Below are 19,191 nucleotides of genomic sequence, written 5' to 3'. Positions count from 1 at the left end.
TCTACAAATATCCTCTTTTTAAGAGCAAAATAAGCATTATATCACATTGACACTGCACCAAATGCGTCATTTTAGGCGTAAATTCCAAATGCGACGCATTTTCTCATGCAAATCGCATATCCAAAATGACTTGGTCTGCGTTAGCAATCCACACAACCGATCCATATAAGCTTTCGACATTTTCTTACTAAAAGAAACCCGGCAAGAACACGAATGGTTAAACAACGTATCCAAGATCGATTTTTAAGGGTTTTGATTACAGAGTCCCCTTAATCTGAAGTCAGATTCTTAAAATTGATCCAGGTTTTCGAGTTTTTTCTGCGGGGAGTGTCTTTATCGTTAATACAACAACAAAAGCCACAGCAATTGGGAACACCAATGTAGGTCAAGTCTTACTCCACCTGCCTCTCCCAACTCAATGGAGGTCACTCCCTTCCTCTTCCAAACTCCGATGTTGACAGAAATAATTTCCTGGCCGAAGCGTCTACGTACAACATGACTTCGCATAACATGACCCAGCCGAAGCCTTTGCGTTTTTATTGCTGCACTATAGTCATATTTGCGTAAAGCTCATACAGCTCATCATTATACGTCCAAGAGGCACCTCATCTTCTCCCGATACCGTCCATGATTTCTAGCCATATATCAGTACAGGTGTGATGAGCAACTTGTAGAGCGTGAGAGAAAACTTTACTTTTGAATTGCCTACTCACTACAAAGTAGCACTTGTTGGCAAAAGTTAATCTTCATTTTATTTATAAGCTGACTTTGCTTTTGCTGTTAATGCTGGTTCACAAATAGACGAAATCCTTCACAGTCGCGAATTTTAATTCCATCAACTATGGCGTGTCTGCCAAGACGCGAATACGCTGTTTCTTTTAATAATTGGAGTCTATGCGGGCTTAATTTCGGAGCATTCCCGCGATCTCGTTATTGAAATTTCAGATCCCGAAAATCGCTGGAGGCAAAAAATCAAGCAAATCGTCATCTCTAGTTTGTACACAAATGTATGTATGTATGTGCTGATGCCAATTATTGCACACTCATAAAACCATTTAAATTCTGTTAGATAATGCTGCAGGTGGAAAATATTTATAAATATTTGGTATTAAATTGGCAAATATTCTCCATAGAAATATTAATTAAAATTTAACTGCAAATGATTGAAAAAAAAAAAAATTCTCAATTTAAATGCGTAATAATATCATCAATATGTATATATGTAAATGGTACAAATATACTTAATTTGTATGAGTTAATTAAAAGTTTTTTTTTGTAAATATATTTCACTATTTAGGAATAGAATATTAATTAGTTAAAACTAATGTTTCGCAGCTTATTTTGAGTGCATTTTTATATTAAAGCTTTGCATGCTGTCTTTGATTGAAATTTAGTTTTTAATTTAGATAATGTTAAGCAGCCACATTTTTTTGAAATACGTATATATGTACGTATGTAATAAAAAAGTTTTGTGTTATTATGTTAAAATAAAATTTTTAAAAATAAATTAAATTAAAAGATATGCCAATATATGTAATAATTATATGGTTTAATATGGCATAGGAAACTTGAATTATGCAATTATCATCATCATTAAAATCTACTCTATACAAATGCAAATTTTGACAAACATTTCCAAATGTTTTTTATAGTTAACACAATTTTTTTTTGAAATTTGTTAGTAACGTATTTAATGTTAGGAATATAAATGTTTGACATTCGCATTGTGTTAGTAAACTAATTCCACTGTGAATGAATTCGCCAAGGAGATTATCGTTACTGTTGTAAGTGTTGCGGGAAATGAGTATAACGCATAATGAATATGACGTAGACGCGCATGAGTCAAAAGCAAGTGAAATTAAATGAAGATGAAGCGAGGCACACGCATTTATTAAAATAATTTTTAGAGCGTCGACAAAAGGGAATACATTGAATTATTTAAATGAAAATAATATATAGCATTCAGTTTAATTCAGTGATTATAAAGGTATGACAAATATGCAGAAAACAAAAACTGTGAGAAAAAATTGAGCCACTCATCCATCATTCTCAAAGTAAAGCACGCCAATCATTCCTTCTTCGCTACATTCGACGGCAATTGAAAGTCAAATGTGGTTCCACTCAGTCCCTCCCTTCCTTTGCTGCCAATTTGAGTGCTGATGGAAGCATCTTCTGAACGCATTGTCTTCATTCAATAACATAACATAGCCAGCGAAACTAGACTTTAATTCGTACTACTATGTCCACGCATAGCTCAACATTAAACATCCTTCAACATACACCGTTGGCATTATGGACAGAAACCTTCATTTTACAAAGAACATTTTTCTCAAAGCCTTTAAAGGTCATACCATTTACTCTCAACGCTTTTCATGGTTTCAGGTCATAGTTCGAGACAAATTGGATGAGAGACTTAAAGGGCACGTTTTTTGTTCTTCAAGAGAGGAATTTACTTTTCAATTCGATGCTCAGTTCAAGTAGAAGCCGATCGCAAGAGATATTATCCGCTTAGGCTGTCCGTGGCGAAGAGTTGTACCTAGTTGTAATATTGTAAGGGAACTCCAACCAACCGCTGATTGATGGAAGGGATGACAGGCGTAGGATCGATGGACAGCGTCCGGCTGCCTTCCGTGAACTGGTGAACGGTATGTCCCAAGGCCTTCGAGGAGTGGCCTTATCGCTACTACAACAACAACGACCAGTAGAGGTTGCTGCGATGGTTTGACAGACGATTGGTGGCCGTATGGTGTGATGGCTACATCCACGGGGTGAAATCAATGGACAGGTGGCAGAACACAGGTTGACGATGTATCGGTTGACGGACACCTTTCGGCTGCTGGTGGAATCGGTGAACGGTGATCGGGCTTCGGATAACGGTGCATCAATTGACAGTGGCGTATTTTGCAGCAGACTAGTGTCTTATCGATCAGTACAGGGCGACCACGATGGTTGCACAGATGGTTGGTGGCGGCTATGACGAATCGGAGAATCGATTCTCAAACAACCGGTGGTTGGTGGAATGAATACATTGCCAATCGCAGATGACAGATCGGTGGATTAGTGGATGTCGGTGAGTAGGATTGCTGAATTGCCATGAGCAGATGATGAAGCCGATTATCGATCTCCAAGCAACTTGTGGTTGGTGCAATCGTTGCCCAGCAAGTCACCTCTGACGAATCGGTAAATGGGATTGGTAAATCGGCGATGCGCAGAAGGTGAATCAGTTGATCGATTTCCAAGCAACCGGTGGTTGGTAAAATCGATATTCGACAGCTGACGAATCCGTGAATAGGTGGATGTATACCCAAATCAAAATTGGTAGGCCTGTGCAAGATTAAGAAATTACATCAGCACACGCAAAGGGTTTGCGACACAGACTTCTCTCATCGTAGGTCACGCCTTCGATGCCCTATTAAATTTTTTTTACTTAAGTGTAAATCGTTATAAACAGTTTGAGAAGTGGTGAGGCGACTGTCGCGTGAATGAAATGCTTGCGAGTGATTACTTGTATTTTATCTGTGCATTATCATTATGAACGGAGCTGCAGTGGGGCTTTTCGTAAGGCCGATTCGTGACGACCTCACACACACTGAATGAGTCCGTAGTGTTAGAGGTTTGACGATCGTAGTTACAGTTGACGGCATATAGTGGTAATTATATGAATGTGGGGTGGCTACTGAATACTTGCAATGTTTCTGAAAGTGGAATTACAAAGTTGGTGGGTGATTCCATAAATAATAATATTCTTATATGCTGACAAAATATTGGATTTGGCACAGAGTTCGGATACAGATGAAATAGGTTATTTAAAAATTAAAAAGATAATTTTTTAAGTATGCCGATTAAGAGCGCTGAAAATTGAAATGAAAGATTGGAAAGCAAATATATTAAGGGAGTTCAGAATTTTGTGTATTTGACGTTGGAAACGTTGCTATGGCAAATATAAGCTTCGGATTGTGAGCAACTTTTTCTGCTAAATTTTTTCTTTTCACATTTTATTTTGTATTGACAGCTGCTGATTTGTTATTCAATATTGAAAAAACTAACTACGGTTTTTGATATTGCGTATTTGTAATGACGCGTCATTACGTAGCAAGCGCATAGCCGTGTATTTTGTTAGTGTTTTGTAGGAAATATGCAACACCATCTTGCAATGATGCTAGACCATTTGCTCAAAATCCTGAACTCTCTTATTATTATGATTTTAATGAGGCTGGGATATAATATATTATACGGAAATGAGAAATAAGAAAAATATAATTTTTAGGTAACATACGACAGATGTTATGCTTATGAAAAAAACACGAAAAATGAACACTGCATGATTGAAAAAAGTTTTAATTCAAAACGCATTAAAAAGTTCAAGACATATAAATCAAACATATGAGTATATATAGTTCTTAGCTAACTGTTATTAAAATAAAACACAGCTATGCTACAAATAGTCATCTAATAAATCACTTAAGTTTTAGTAAGAAAACTATGCTAGCAATGCCTACAAGGTTTTACAATTCCTACAGGGTATTAAAATAATTTTAATATATTTTTTTTTTAATAAAAAACAAACCAGCTTTTGCAAAAGAAAGGAAAATTAACTTAAGTACCAATGGCAAATAAATAACAAAGTAGTAGCTACACAACAACAACAAAAATTTAGCAACATTACATGTTAATGGCTTTCCGGCCCACACGGTTGCATTAGTGAGGTTTGTGTGCGCGCTACAACGAAACAAAATCGGGGGCATGCCATATGTGCCAGGTGCGGCTAATTTTTGTTATGAATTTAAATGCGCTTGTTATTTTGTTGAGAAAAACGTCTTGCGTTTTGTGTGCATTAAGGACTAAGGCACTAATTATTGTATTTGCTAGTATTAATACAAAGAAATTTAGTATGCATCATCACTCATCATACTTGTTTTGGTAAAAAAGGCACACATACAAAATTAGTGAGCGCAAATGCGTTGAGCGAAATTGACATTGAGTGAGTGTTGTAGTTACACTTACACAGTGGGTAATCTACGTCCTTTGGAATCATACAGTGGATAGTAATATTTGTTCCTAAAATTTTTTATTTTTTTTTGTGGTAAAGAGATTTTAACAAGAGATTAAAAATAAATTAATAGCGCAAATTAAATATATAAATACAAAAGTTTTTTTTGTAAAAATATTTTTTTTTAATAAATATAATGAAATTTTTTAATAATAAATAATTTTTGTGTAGTATTATGAAGACTAAAAAGAAATTGTTCTATAAAAAGCTTTAGAAAAAATTCAGCACATAATTTTAAATTAATGAAAATTGGTTTTGTTGTATTTGTTTTTAGAGGATTTTGTAATGCAAGCAGTTACTCCATGTATATGCTTCTTTACTAAATATGTAAGGAATTTTTTAAGATCGCGAGTTTGAATCGAGCTCAATGCCTAACAATAATTATTTTATCATTATTATTGTTATAATATATTTTTTCTTAATTGAAAAAATTTTTAAATTAGAATAGAAGGAAGAAAAAATTTAGACAACTGCCAAAGAATAATGAAGACAAACAGAAAACCGCCGTGATGGCTGAATGGTTATAGCAGCGGCGCCTAAACGTTGCCGATGAAGGAATTTAGCAGTTCCCGAAATGGATCTATACAACGAGCTTTGGCAGTTGTCTAAATTGTTTCTTTCTTCTATTCTAATTTAAAAATTTTTTCAATTAAGAAAAAATATATTATAACAATAATAATGATAAAATAATTATTGCTAGGCTTTGAGCTCGATTCAAACTCGCGATCTTACAAATCAGTAGGTCGATATAACAACAAAAATTGGGAATGTTTTAATTTATTTAATTTTTTTCAGATCTTTTATAGCAAACTATTTCATAGGCAGACCTGCTAAATAATCATTTAACTGCATAATGAATAGTAATTATATTTTCTGTAATTATTATTTATTTATTATTTATATAGAGGTACATAAATAATGCTTAAGATTTCCGTTTAATGATTAAATATCACTGATTGTGCTATCTTAACTTTTAGTTATTAATTACAAGTAACTAGCTAGTTGTTTTGTTAAATCTTTATTTTATTTATTTAAAACTAAATTTAATTTTAAAAATTGGCTAAGTAATGAATTAGGTATTTTTGAATATTATTATAAATAATCAAATAATTGTTCTAATAAATAAAATAAAAAGTTAATGTTAACAAGTCAAATAGTCAACTAAACATAGTAAAGTAATTATTTCGATTTACCAAACTATTAATGACTAATTAATAAAAAGAAGTCAAATAACTTTGTGAAGGGATTTCTTTTTCCGCCTAGCTTAATTAATATATTAATATTTGATTATTTTGAAAATTACAACCTTTATTAATTAATTTGAACAATTTCACTATTTTTCATATTTATTGTGCATTTCTGAATAAATTATTGTATCATTTTATATTATGCAATTAATCAATGATTTCAATCAATCAATAATTCAGAAATTGCAGAGTAAGCTAAACTTGTTTTTAACTTTTTCAAATATTTATTTTAAGGTTTAACTTTATTGAATTTTTTAAATTGCTTTAACATGTTTCAAATATATTAGTTATTTATGGCTAGGTGGGTCATTTTTGATTATCTTATATAAATAAATAAATAGAAACAATCAAAAAATTATTTAAATTGAAACATTTATTACTCGAATGATTAAAAAATTATCAACGACATTTTAAATATTTAAATATTACTTGATGGAATAATTAAAAACATTTTTTTGATTTTTTAATCATGTAATTATATGTGCAGAGTTAAATATAATTATTCTTTTAAAAAAATAAATATATATAAGGTGCGATAACCTCCGAAGAGATCTAAGGGCAAGCTTCTCTTCCAATTTGCGTCGTGCTCCTATTTTGTTTTCCTACAAATTGGCGGGACGGGACCTACTTGTTTTATGCCGACTCCGAACGGAATCTGCAAGGCAAATAACTTTGTGAAGGCAGGTTTTCATGGCAGAAATACACTCGGAGTGCTTGCCAAACACGACGACCCCGCTTAGAAAATGTTTCTTCTAATTGAAAAAAACTTGTTTCTGAAGTTTTTTATGTTGCTTTTTCCGGGGCGTGAACCCAGGATCTTCGGTGTGGTAAGCGGAGCACGCTACCATAACGCCACGGCGGCCGCCAATTATTCTTTAATTACCCTGATTATTTTATTTATTTATTAGAAGGTAATTTTATTGTTTTTTTATTTATTACTAATTGCTGGAAAAGTTAATAAACACTTATTTGATTACTTTTAATAATTTAATTAATTAATTTTTTAATTCATATATTCATATATTAATTGAACTTCTCAAGCAAATATTTTATTAAATTCTGAATTAATAAAAATAACTATGATTGTTTTAAATTAATCTATTGATTGATTCCTTAAACATTTAACTTTTTTTAAGTTAATTAACTATTATCTGATTAGTAAATGAAAACTAATGAGCGCTTTTTTTATTTACTCATCAGATTGATTTTCCACTGTTTTTATTTTGTTGAATAATTTTGATAATATACGATAAATTTCATCTATTTATTATACTTTTAAACCAAGTTTATTTTTAGTTACGGGGTAATTAAGCGAATTGATAGATTATTTCAAACAATCGCGTGATTCTATTTTTACTTAGGGCCTCATTCTCTATTACGAAACGAACGTTCGTTTCGCCTCAGTCACAAATCGCTAGTGTATTTGCTCTATGTTAAATGATGGAAACATATCATTTGCCACTTGATTTCGCCTTCCTGTTTGACATAAAGTAAGAAACGTAAGGGCTGAACGAAAATGATAGGGAACAGATAGAGAATTTGGAGGCGAATCGTTTGTCCGAGCTATCGTTCGCAATACAGAATGAGGCCCTTAATTCATTCTATTTACTAACTTTCGGAGTTAATTACTTACTAACCAATGATCTTAGTAAAACTATTATTAGCTGATTATTAATTATTATCAAATTGTTTTTGTATATACTTTATGATTTTAAATATTATTCTTTATCTTAAAATGTTTTCGATTACTTCTGAATTTGCTTCATTTAAAAACATTAAGTAATTTTAGATTTTTTTAAGCTATTTTATTTAATAAGCTTATTCGATTAATCGAAGGTAAATAAATAATAAATAAATTATCTACTACTTGAATCAGGTACAAAGTAGCTAGTCTTTAGGCAAATGAATGCAAATAAATAAATGATTTACGATACCAAAAATTTAACAGGTCTGCCCTAAGTTTTTATTTAATCAAGCTTAAATTTTAATTTGTCTGAAAAAGGCCGACGTATGAATTTAATTTTTTTTAAAGTTTATTAAATACTATAACGGCATAACAAGTAATCAGAAGAGCGATTTGATTTAAGTTTAGAAAATAAAAGCTCTTAACATTTTTCAGAAACGATGAGTAGACTAGTTAGTAACTAGTCGAAAATGACTATGCGAGTAAACTACGCTCCTAATTGATCAAAGATTGCAATCAGTTGAATAAATGGTCTTTTGACTAACATAACTTCTTAGTAATAAACTGATTTCAAAAGATTGCAATTAGAAAAAAAGATTTTTTAATATTATGTAATTGAAAGCCGAAAACAAATATAAAAAAGATTGTACAGTTAATCTATTGAGTAACATTATTATTATTTTTTTCGAAAATATTATTTACTCAAGATTTTATTCATCAGTAGTTAGACCTAAAAATCATCAATAAAATGTATTTCTTAAGCGATTGATCACACCTACTAAAGATATATTTGTAAATAACTTTAAGACGCTGAATCTATAAATAGTCGGTCCCTTGGGAGACTAGCACGTTTCATATTCCCATGGACATAACTTTAAAACAATGAATCTATAAATAGTCGGTTCTATGGAAGACTAGCATGTTTCAAATTCCCATTGACAGTTGTAATCTTTCCCGCGAATAACGAACTGTGCTAGTTTTCCATGCATAGAACAGAAAAGTTTTAGTCTTCCATGGGATCGAAGAAATGTTCTTACATATCATACCGTTTTTTATGAATTTCGTAATTAAGTTTCCTCTTACTTATATTATATTTATTTACATATTTGGAATTTTAAAGGGAAATAGTATTGGACATAATTTTTAGTTAATTGCGAGAAATGTAGTAGGCAGTGGGTTGTATATACGTTTAAATTTTACAATATTTACAGTAAATTTGCTTAAGTTAAAGTTAAATATTTATATTTAAAATTTACTAATTAACCTTCACTATTACATGTATATGTACATTTGTCGTAAAATAAAGTAAATTAATTAATTTGTTAAAATTTTTTGTTTTAAAAATCTCTTCTAATACTTACGGTTTTGGCAATATGGTGTTATTCATATTATCCTTCCATTGTAAATCGGATACTAAATTTGGATCGGGCACAATGGGTTTGCACGTTAGAATCAATGATTTGCCCACTGGTTTCCTTTGAACTTCTTGCATGGGAAAAATTTCCAATTTGGGTTTGATTTCAGCATTTGTGATATCTGCAAAAAGACAAGTTATACATTAATATTTGTAATTAAAAGAAATTTGTGTAGAATAATTTTCGAAATTTTTGTTAATGACTCTGATACTAAATATCTAAATTTAGCTATTCCTAGCATCTAATATGTGTGATTGTTGCTAGAAGTTCACGGACAGAAGTATTGTAAGTGAAGTAAAGAAAATATGTGCACTTTCAAATTGGGGCGTTAAGAAAATGAAGCGTATGAAGATCACTATCTAAGAAAAAGTTAATTTTTTACTGTCTAGAATTTGGGGTGGGGGCAGTTCGAAAAAAGAAAGAAGTGTTTTCGTGCAATCCGCCCGTGGACTCAAATCCGGCACCTTCGGTGAGGTAGACGAGTATCTTATCCCAAATTTTTCGGCAGCCAGTAAGGATATTAAATTTTCTTGAGGATTTGAAGGTTGGGAGCACTGTCTTCAATTTCTTTGTTTTCTAACTTGACCACATTTAAATAAGTTTTAGAAAAATCTTAAACAAAATGTGTCAGTTTTTTAGGATCAGCAAGTTTACTTTTATTGAAATAAAATTTCCTCTACTGCAAACTTCAACAGATAATTCTAAAACTTACATTGATTTGTTGTGAGGTTTTTTCAATAGGGTAGAATTTATTATTAATTTGGAACGATTTTCCGTTATCCGTTATCAATTTTGTTTTGGAGTTATACCGAATTCCATGAATCCAATTGACGTAAGCCAAATCATATTGTTTCTTTTAATTAAAGCAGTGTTTCCTGTATGAATTCGGGACCAGTTTGGGTGTATTTCGAAATTGTTTTTGGATTATTTCAAAATCATTTCGAACTATTCCGACAACTTATTGGCATCATTTTGTGACCAGCTCAGAGCAATCTTTGGTAATTTTTCAAGATTTTCTCGGTGTTGGTTTTGTGCTCAGTTCGATACTAGTTCAGAAGGCTTTCGGTATCGTTCTCGGGAGCAGTGGGGCGCTATTTCGGTAAACTTACTGGTACTCTAAACTTAAGTTTTAGCTTAAACTTTATAACATGAGTGCATTAGTGTCTGAGTCATATATTTACATAAGGGTGGTGTTGAGGTTTTCACTTTTAGCAATTAAATTGTATCTTACAATGTGGCAACTACATTTCGTTTCCTGTATGTCATAATTAAAAATATTGCGAATTCTGTAATTCCTTTTCCGTTTTTGTTATCTCTCTCTCTCTAAAAGATCTCGCTAAGGTGAACACGTTTCTTTTGATACGTCTTGTATATTTCATAAATTGTAATCAATACTCATCTATTAATTACTTGAATTAAATCATTTATCACATAGCATAAACCTTTGTCGTTATTACTTGGTCTGTTCTACGTTTTTTATTTTGGGTGATCCTGAAAAATCTTCATTATATTAACAGGTGGTCCTCTTAAATCAAATCAAAAATATATTTTCTATTGTCACCCCTTCAAACGGTAAGGCCAAGGTCAAAAATAATGCAAACAAATTTCGGTCCCGATTCGAGACGGTGTCGCATAGGGGTAAAACCTATCGTTTCTCTTTTAAGTTACGTTTTTTGGTGTCTGGATACCCAAAATCGACAATAGTATAGTTGGCGATGTCACATATTAATTTTGGTCCCGATTTGATTCGGTTTAGGCGAGACGCCCAAGGGTGCAAGTTCAGATTACGTTATGAAGACTCAATATTTTAGCGAATTTTAAGAGCTGTCGATTATTAATTGCCTTCTGTTATCGTTCGGATCACTGAACTGTCGAATACATAAATTAAATTTGAATTTTTCGAGTCGCCATATATTAGTCTTAACTTGGATCCCTGAATCGTCGCTAATCGGGATTAACATTTATGTGTGATATTTTATACTTTTATTATAAGTTTTTAAAGGAGCTGAGGTAGACCCACCAATAAGTATACTGAAATGATTAGGATGACGAGCTGAGTTTATTTAGCTATATTAGTCTGTCTGTTTGAACGCAAACAAGCCCCTCAATTTTTCAGATAGCTTGATAAAATTTGGTGAGCGGGTTCAGATGAGGGAGGTCTTGTAATTTCTTCCTTATTTTAACCTTCAAATTTTACGAGAAGCTTATGAATTTTTAAGACTTCATAAGGTTATCGTTCAGTTCCATTCATGAAAGATATGCGAGTTTCTGCGCTATCGGCATAAACAGCCCCGTACTTACTAATTTCCTTGGTATTATCATCCGAAGGGGTGAGACTAATTTCCATTACTAACTGTTCGTGCTGGAATTTTTTAGGGTAAAAAATCTAAAGGACTTTTATATTCGTAATAAATTTTGATAAGGTATTCCGTTACACCTGATACACCTGTGACTGAGATCCGTTGCTTTATTAAAGCTTGAACAGAGCAGTCGGTACCGAAATATAAAAAAAAAAAAGCTAAATTAAGTCAAGTTACCATTACTAATACTTTCGGAATACTAAGAACTATGAGATAAGCTATCAAACGTTATTTAAAATTTCTGAAACTTTTTTTCAACAAATCGTACTACACTAGATAACAGTCAACCACAAAGTTTTATAATTTATTGCAACATTATAAAGTCATGTTCACAATTATGAAAACATTCATTGGACCATTAATTCACACATAAATTTATATTCACATTTACATTTGTTTTATATATTTAACCCCTTAACTCCATGATCATCCGTCAAATGTTTGTGTCAGCAGCGGCGCCACGTTGCAAACAGATGTTCGAGTGTTTGACTGTAGAACATGCAACTCAGGTTTCCCAACAATTTCATGCAACCAACAACTCACACAAATCAATTGTTCAAAAATGCTTAATCAAAATTAAAACAAGCACGGAAACTGATATCAAGCACATGTATATACGAGTATATACATATATGAAAATATTTGCTGAAATTTTAAGCTGTCATATCAATAACGAAACAATGCTGGTGGCAGTTATGGATGTATGCAGCATTGTTTACTATAGTATGCAGTGCAGCAATGCAGCGAACAAAATTGTATGGCGCTTGACTGGCTAAAACAGCTGAGAGACGTCAAAAGGCATAGAGAGGCGTGCGAAATTTTTCAACAGATGTGCGTGTGTTATTTTTGAATACGTTCCGGAACATTGTAAATTTTACCAAGTAGCGCAACTAACAGCTGATCGGTGAAAATTCGCACATTCACACGCACAGTTCTCGACTCAGTTTCAAAACAAAACTTTAGATTATTTAATTCAAATTTTCAAGTGAGATAATACTTACAAATTTATGTATACAGAATATATATGGCATTTTTGTTGTTATTAAAACAATATTTTTATTTATATTAAAGCTTTTATCATTTTTTTTTTTAACTTTGAAAAATCTCCGAACACCATTCCTTCATTATATGACATTCGACTGCCTAGTCCACTGCCTTCCACTCTATTCGCAACATAACCTCTACTTAAGTTCAGAAGAGGTTAACCCTAAAGAGCCCTGTTATTCACTGGCTGAAGCAGTGGCATAAAAATCAACTAGCAAAGAGTGTAGAATGGGGAAAACTGAAACAATGCTCACAACCAAGGGCCTTGAATTTCACTGCACAGGAAGTAACACCATCGTTGTTCAAGTTGGAAGAATGGGTACAACTACCAAACCTAACTTTGTTGCGATGGTTTCGTCACAGGCACATCAATACTGCCAATATCTCGAGTGAAATTTGTTACTGTCCGAAGTGTTTTTCAACAACGGTTAAATCAGATTCGAAACTACCCTCTTTATAATGGGCACTACTTTTTCACACTTCAAATTCCATAGCTCATTGTCTGGGTGGAGACGCCAATGCTGAAGTGTAACACTCTTAATCATTTGCCAAAAACATGTATCGAAGAAATAGAAATTGTGTTACTTTGATCTTGAAAAAAGCGCAAGGTCGTTATGCCGCTTGGCCTTCGCTTGTTTTCAGGTTACTGTTATGGTCATGATTATGGATACGGATTACTGTTACAGCCAGGATTGTGAATATGAATACCGCGAAGATGATTGCTTTATTGACTGTAACGATTAAGGTTACGGCTATGGTGGCGTTAATGGTTATGAATATATATAATATAATGAAATGAACTTCAAATTTCAAAATGTATCGTAGACTTTATTAGTAAATATGGCAATTTTTCCATTTTTTGGAATCCTTCAAAGAGCAATCCATACCATATGAGTGCCCTTTGCATCAGCGCACCAGTGTAATAGACATATTTGACAGCTGACTGTGGCTTGTCTGCCCCTGTCGCTGTCCAACATGCCGGCACTGACTCGAAGTATACCAACAGATGGTATAGCAATTTTTCTTTCCTTTTGAGATTCGAAATCATCTTCAGTATGTTGATGTGAGGTTTATTCAATTGTATGAGCTGCAAAATATTTGTATACGCTGAAAAAATTTGTTTTGATTAATATTCAACGCCTTTAATGTATTGTTTACATTTCTCACACGCCTCTTCAACGTAGCGATTAGTCTCATCGCGATTACGCAACTACTCATTAGGGTTGTGCTTTTTCGTTCATTTCAGAGATTCGGTTCTTTCGTTCTTTTTTTGACGAACGAACAAGTTGTTCTTTTTGTTCATCTATTATTTTTTGTTTTCAAGCAAGTTTGTTCACTGCTGCTCGTACCCGCGAAAAAAGCCAACAAGTATAGATGGGGGTGTGTAGGCAGCAATGCTTTTTGTAGGTATATTTAAATGTGTTATGAATAAATAACTTAATATATATATGTATAATAAAACTTCAAAAAAAAAAGTTACAAATTTCGGAAGATCCAGGAAATTGAAAGAGTACAGATACAAATTGTAAATATGAACTTTTCAAGTTTAATAAATGTAATAATTAGTTTCTTACAAAAGATGTTTTTCATAAATAGTCCATACATATATTGTTGTAGCAGTGCCGCACACAAAGATGGCATCATCGACATTCGTGCTCCTGTTAGTTTCTGCGTATGTATGTATGAATTTACAATGTGCGCGAACGAGAAGAGAGAAAGAATAACATTAGATAAAACGAACTAACAGAACAAATAGAACCGAAATCGAAGATCTAGTTCACTTGTTCAGTTGAGAGACCCGGTCAATTGAACAAGTACAGAACGAAACGACCCAACTCTACTCCTCATATTGACTCTTGTTTACATAAAATCAATGCATGATTATGCAATTTGACATTCGCTGACGTTTATTTGGTTAACAGTGGCGCGCTTTCATCTGCATAAAGCTGTCAATTGCGACTGTCAAAATGGCAAACTGTAAATTTCGCTGCTTATTCAGTTCTTAAAAACTAAACAGATCAATTGTATGTTTAATTGCTCGTAATTGTTGTAATATTTTAATTTATGATAATTTAGATTTTGATCTGTTTTGTAAAGTGCGCTTAATGAGCTAATTAAAATATAAACATTTTATTGTTACTATTGCATTTACGCTAATTAAATGAGCTGTCACAAAATTTATCTAATTTTATCATTTGTTAAAATTTTGCATTAATAAGTGTTCATTGTTGGTATTTTTTGCCACCTAACAACTAATAAATAATGTGGACTAATTTTATACTAGCCGTGTTTTTTAACACGCGTATATCCGTTTACGCTTAAACTTTATATTGACTGCTAAGGGACAAACTATAAATACACCTCTGAAATTGCTGCGCATAAATTTTGTCCTACTAAATTTCAATACGCATTATACTCAGATGTAACTGAAATATGTGTCTTTGTGTCACCCTCTACACTAATTCTATGTATTCTATGTGTGTCCACAATTCATCGCAACTGATTCAGCTATATGTTATACCCTATGGCCATCAGAGCGTTGCGTCTCCGCTTTTCGGTACACCCTGTTGCTGTAGCTAGTTGTTTAACCACAGCCGCTAGATGGGTCTCCTAAGCATTATCTAAACGAAACGTATACGCGCGTGTTAAAAAAACACGGCTACTAATAGCTACTTGTGTGGATGCCACCTTTTTCTTCTCTTTCTAGCTCGAATCTAGTTTCTTCCATTTAACTCTCAATTCCAGTATTTAACTTTGCAATCAAACTTTGGCACAACTTCACTCAATTATTGTTACAAGTTTACAGATTTAATAAAAGTGTCAGATATAAGTTTTGATACCAACAAATGACTTAATTGTCAACAAAATAAGAAAGTAAAGAAATGCGAAGGTAAGTGTAGCGAAAATTGTGTGCCAGAAGGTCAACAAAAAATGAAAAGTTTTCCCTGTTTTTATTATACTAAACTTGAAGGCCATAAAAAATTGTAGCGAGTTTTAGGGATTCTTGGTTCGTCTTCTTTGCTTCCTTTTATTGTTTAAATCACTACTATTGTAGTAGAATTTCATAATTTGATGTAATCGCAAACTTCGCTTATGACATATTAAAATCAAACCGATTCACTGCGCCGTTTTTATCACACTCAGTTGCCTCGTTCACCTATTTATCACAGGGTATAGGTTTTCACGAAGAGCCTTCCCGATTATTTGCTTATTCACTTCTCTCATATCTCGGCATCTATTATTCGCTGTTGTCTTCTATGCATTTGTTTGTAGTTTATCTCATATTATGTATGCTCTCTATTGCGGTGTACATGTACATATATGTAATGTCGTCTAAGCTCTTTGTTGCAGTGTAAGTGTGTGCGCATTGTCATTGCTGTTGCTGTGTACATGTGTGTACAGCTCTTTGCTCACTCATCTGCAACATTTATTAACTAGTGACATAGTGAGGAGTCAGAATAAAATTCGGCACAATACAGACATAGTTAGCACATTTTAGATTAGGACAGATAAAATAATTGCTAACACGATCATTTGCCTCGTAGATGGTCGCGACATTATGCTGAATGGAAGGCCTCTTAAATCATAATCTGTTTGATATGTACATATGTTGCTATCGTAGGGCTAAAAATATACCGAATGACTATAAATATAGCTGTCGTTTACAGGTTATAAATTCAGGTTATCCCGACAACCTTGATCACGAATAAAACATACATAGTTTTTCAAACAGTGTTCGTAAACATGTTGTCGGCAGAGTTCAAAAGGTCTTAAAGCTTGCATCATGGAAGGAGAAGGCGAAATGATATAGAACGGCAAGCTTAGAGATAGCAAGTCCATATTGTCGGGCTAGTACCCTTATGGTGCTATTTTTCAATTTGTAATGGATCAAAGTCAGGCAAAACACTCTTAACATCGATAACACTCCCGAGGAATCTCGGATATTTTCTTTAAAGCGACAAAAATAAAGGAAAAATATTTACTATTACCGTTACCACAAAACATAGTTCAGCTTCTTTCAGTTGTCTGACTGCAAACAGAGTTCTGCGATCATAGTTCAAGATCTTATTTAATTTATCATAATTCAACATCCATTTCAGTATCAGTGTAAGTTGAGTTTGCTGAGATCCTCTTCGTTTACCTGCTCCAGATGTTTTTGTGCGTTCCGCCAGATATGAGCCGAACATAAGAGAGCTTCGTCAGCAATAGAGGACAACTGATATAAGTACTCAAGGGTGGTGATGTATATTGGAGCGGTTTGCCGTCATTCCTTGTCAAATTTGGTGGTATTGGCCACAATCTATGACCTAATATAATTAAGATACACAAAGCATTTCTGTTTCCATTTTTGAAGTTGAGCCCATTAATAAGGTTATCTCTACCTCGCTTCTTAAATCAGCGATCTTCAACAGAATGCGAAGCTCGAGTGATATTTGAAAAACCTGATACATCAGAAGAAGAAGCAGAGCTCAGAAATTACGTGCAAATGTGATCGGTTCGGAGTGGTGCCGAAGAACATTTAATAATTTGCACGAGCTTAACACAGACATCAACATAGTCCAGCGAATTAAAACACAGTAGCTACGCTGGCTAGGCCATGTTATCCCAATAAAAGATGATGCGCTACGGACGCAGAGAAAGAAGGCAACCCCCACTCCGCCCCCGTACTCCTCGGTGTTATCAATTCGCGCCAATAAGCACATCGAAGAAGTTACTAGCGCACCTTGTTGGGCGGCTGTAAACGTTTAAACGCTTAAGCGCTGATAAAGTAAGTAGGTAGGAAACATAGAAGCTCTAAACTGCGCCCCTTCTCCAGTGTACAAAAAAAAATATTCTTCTTTTTGTATCTATGAGGCGACTTCTCGAAGATTTTGTGGAGTTTTATCCACGTTTATGTTCCTTTGTAGGATGGTTATCCGCTACGTTCCGCAAAATATCACAATTAGCTACCAGACCTGTTAAATAAACAGGATTCGCCAGTGTAGGTGAGGTCGACAATTTAACTCTTCATAACCTCTTTCTGTTTTGGAAAAAATCTGCTTGGGGGATTTGGCTTATTTTCGATCTCTTCCCACCCAGAGTGACGGATCGGGACGCTTGATCAGTACCACGCCACCATAGGTCGTGACTCTGACCTTGACCCCTCCCCTCCTAGTCATAGATTTTTTTCTTTTTTAATTTTCCACTTTGAGGCTAAGTTGATCGTACTAAACATACACCCAAACTTTCAAGCAACAACAAATTCCACTAGAAATTCTTTTAATTAATAACTTACTACATGAGCTCACTATAACTTTCATGAACATGAAATGGAATTTTAACTTTGGTCCAATATTTGTAACGTCACCATTAAGTATACCAAATTGATCAGCGCGACGAACTGAGGTGATATAGCCATGTCCGTCCGTCTGTCTGTATGAACGCAAACTAGTCCCTCAAATTTTGAGATATTTCAATGAAATTTGGCACAAGGATGTATTTTTGTATTATATTAGACATTTGTTGGATCCGGTAGGATCGGACCACTATAACATATATCCCCCATTCAACTGATCGTTCAGATAAGACGATTTTGGCCATTCCTGCCGCAATTTAGAAAGTGTAAACGTGAAACTCGGTGATATATATTCTAATATATCATAAAAGATATCCTGAAAAATCACTTCGATCCGAGCTATATATAGTATATATCCCATACAACCGATCGTTCAGATAGAATGATTTTTAGCAATTTCTCCCTTAATTTCCAATATAAAAATGTTAAACTTGGTGATATTTATTCTAATATATCATAGAAGATTTCATGAAACAATCATTTCCGTCGGAGCTATATATAATATATATCCCTTGCAACCGATCGTTCAGATAAGGGTTTTTGCCATTTTTTATTTTGTATTTATCTTAAAAATCGTTTAGGTATGTACATCTGTTACGTATATATTTCTTATCATATATGTACATCCGATTATTTGGAGATTACGAACGGGATAAGATTATTGTTCAGCCCCAGTCATGAAAGGTATGAAGTCTTCGGCACAGCCGGAGACAGTCCCGTCCTTACTTGTTTTTAAAAAAATTTCGCTATAATTTTAAAATTTTTATCTTTTTCATACTTTCTTCACAAAGCGTAAAACTAATGCATTGACCACATTTGCCGCTGGCCGACTATGCTAGCGCACTTTCTACTTTTCGTTGAAGAGAAAAAATGCCCACACAACCACCATAAATATGTTGCTCATAACTTTTTTATGAAGTTCATATGCACTGAAGCTTAGTCCAGACATTGCAAAAAAATAAAAAAAAGTGCAATGAAATATTCACTTGTACAATAAAAAAGCACAAGGTCATAGAGAGTAATTGCGACCAGCTTAAAAACCGCCTTGAGATAGTT

At 33.4% G+C, this 19,191-nt stretch overlaps 1 protein-coding gene across 5 annotated transcripts in view; it reads right to left on the bottom strand.

Annotated features, from left to right (window-relative positions):
- The window catches only part of Fas2 (fasciclin 2), a 517,277-nt gene that overhangs the window by 106,310 nt on the left and 391,776 nt on the right, over window positions 1-19,191 (bottom strand). For 3 of the 5 annotated variants that reach the window (XM_067781353.1, XM_067781355.1, XM_067781357.1), the window contains exons 3-4: window positions 9,343-9,517; window positions 5,005-5,058 (exon numbers count right to left, since the gene is read on the bottom strand). In XM_067781353.1, the coding sequence (XP_067637454.1) occupies window positions 5,005-5,058; window positions 9,343-9,517 (229 nt within the window). The remainder of the gene's footprint in view (window positions 1-5,004; window positions 5,059-9,342; window positions 9,518-19,191) is intronic. The other 2 variants (XM_067781354.1, XM_067781356.1) reach the window with 1 other exon arrangement.

The sequence above is a fragment of the Eurosta solidaginis genome, chromosome 4 (genome assembly GCF_040869045.1).
Source record: "Eurosta solidaginis isolate ZX-2024a chromosome 4, ASM4086904v1, whole genome shotgun sequence".
NCBI lineage: Eukaryota > Metazoa > Arthropoda > Insecta > Diptera > Tephritidae > Eurosta > Eurosta solidaginis.
Note: the sequence above shows the minus strand (reverse complement) of the source record. Positions and strands in the feature narration are given on the sequence as shown.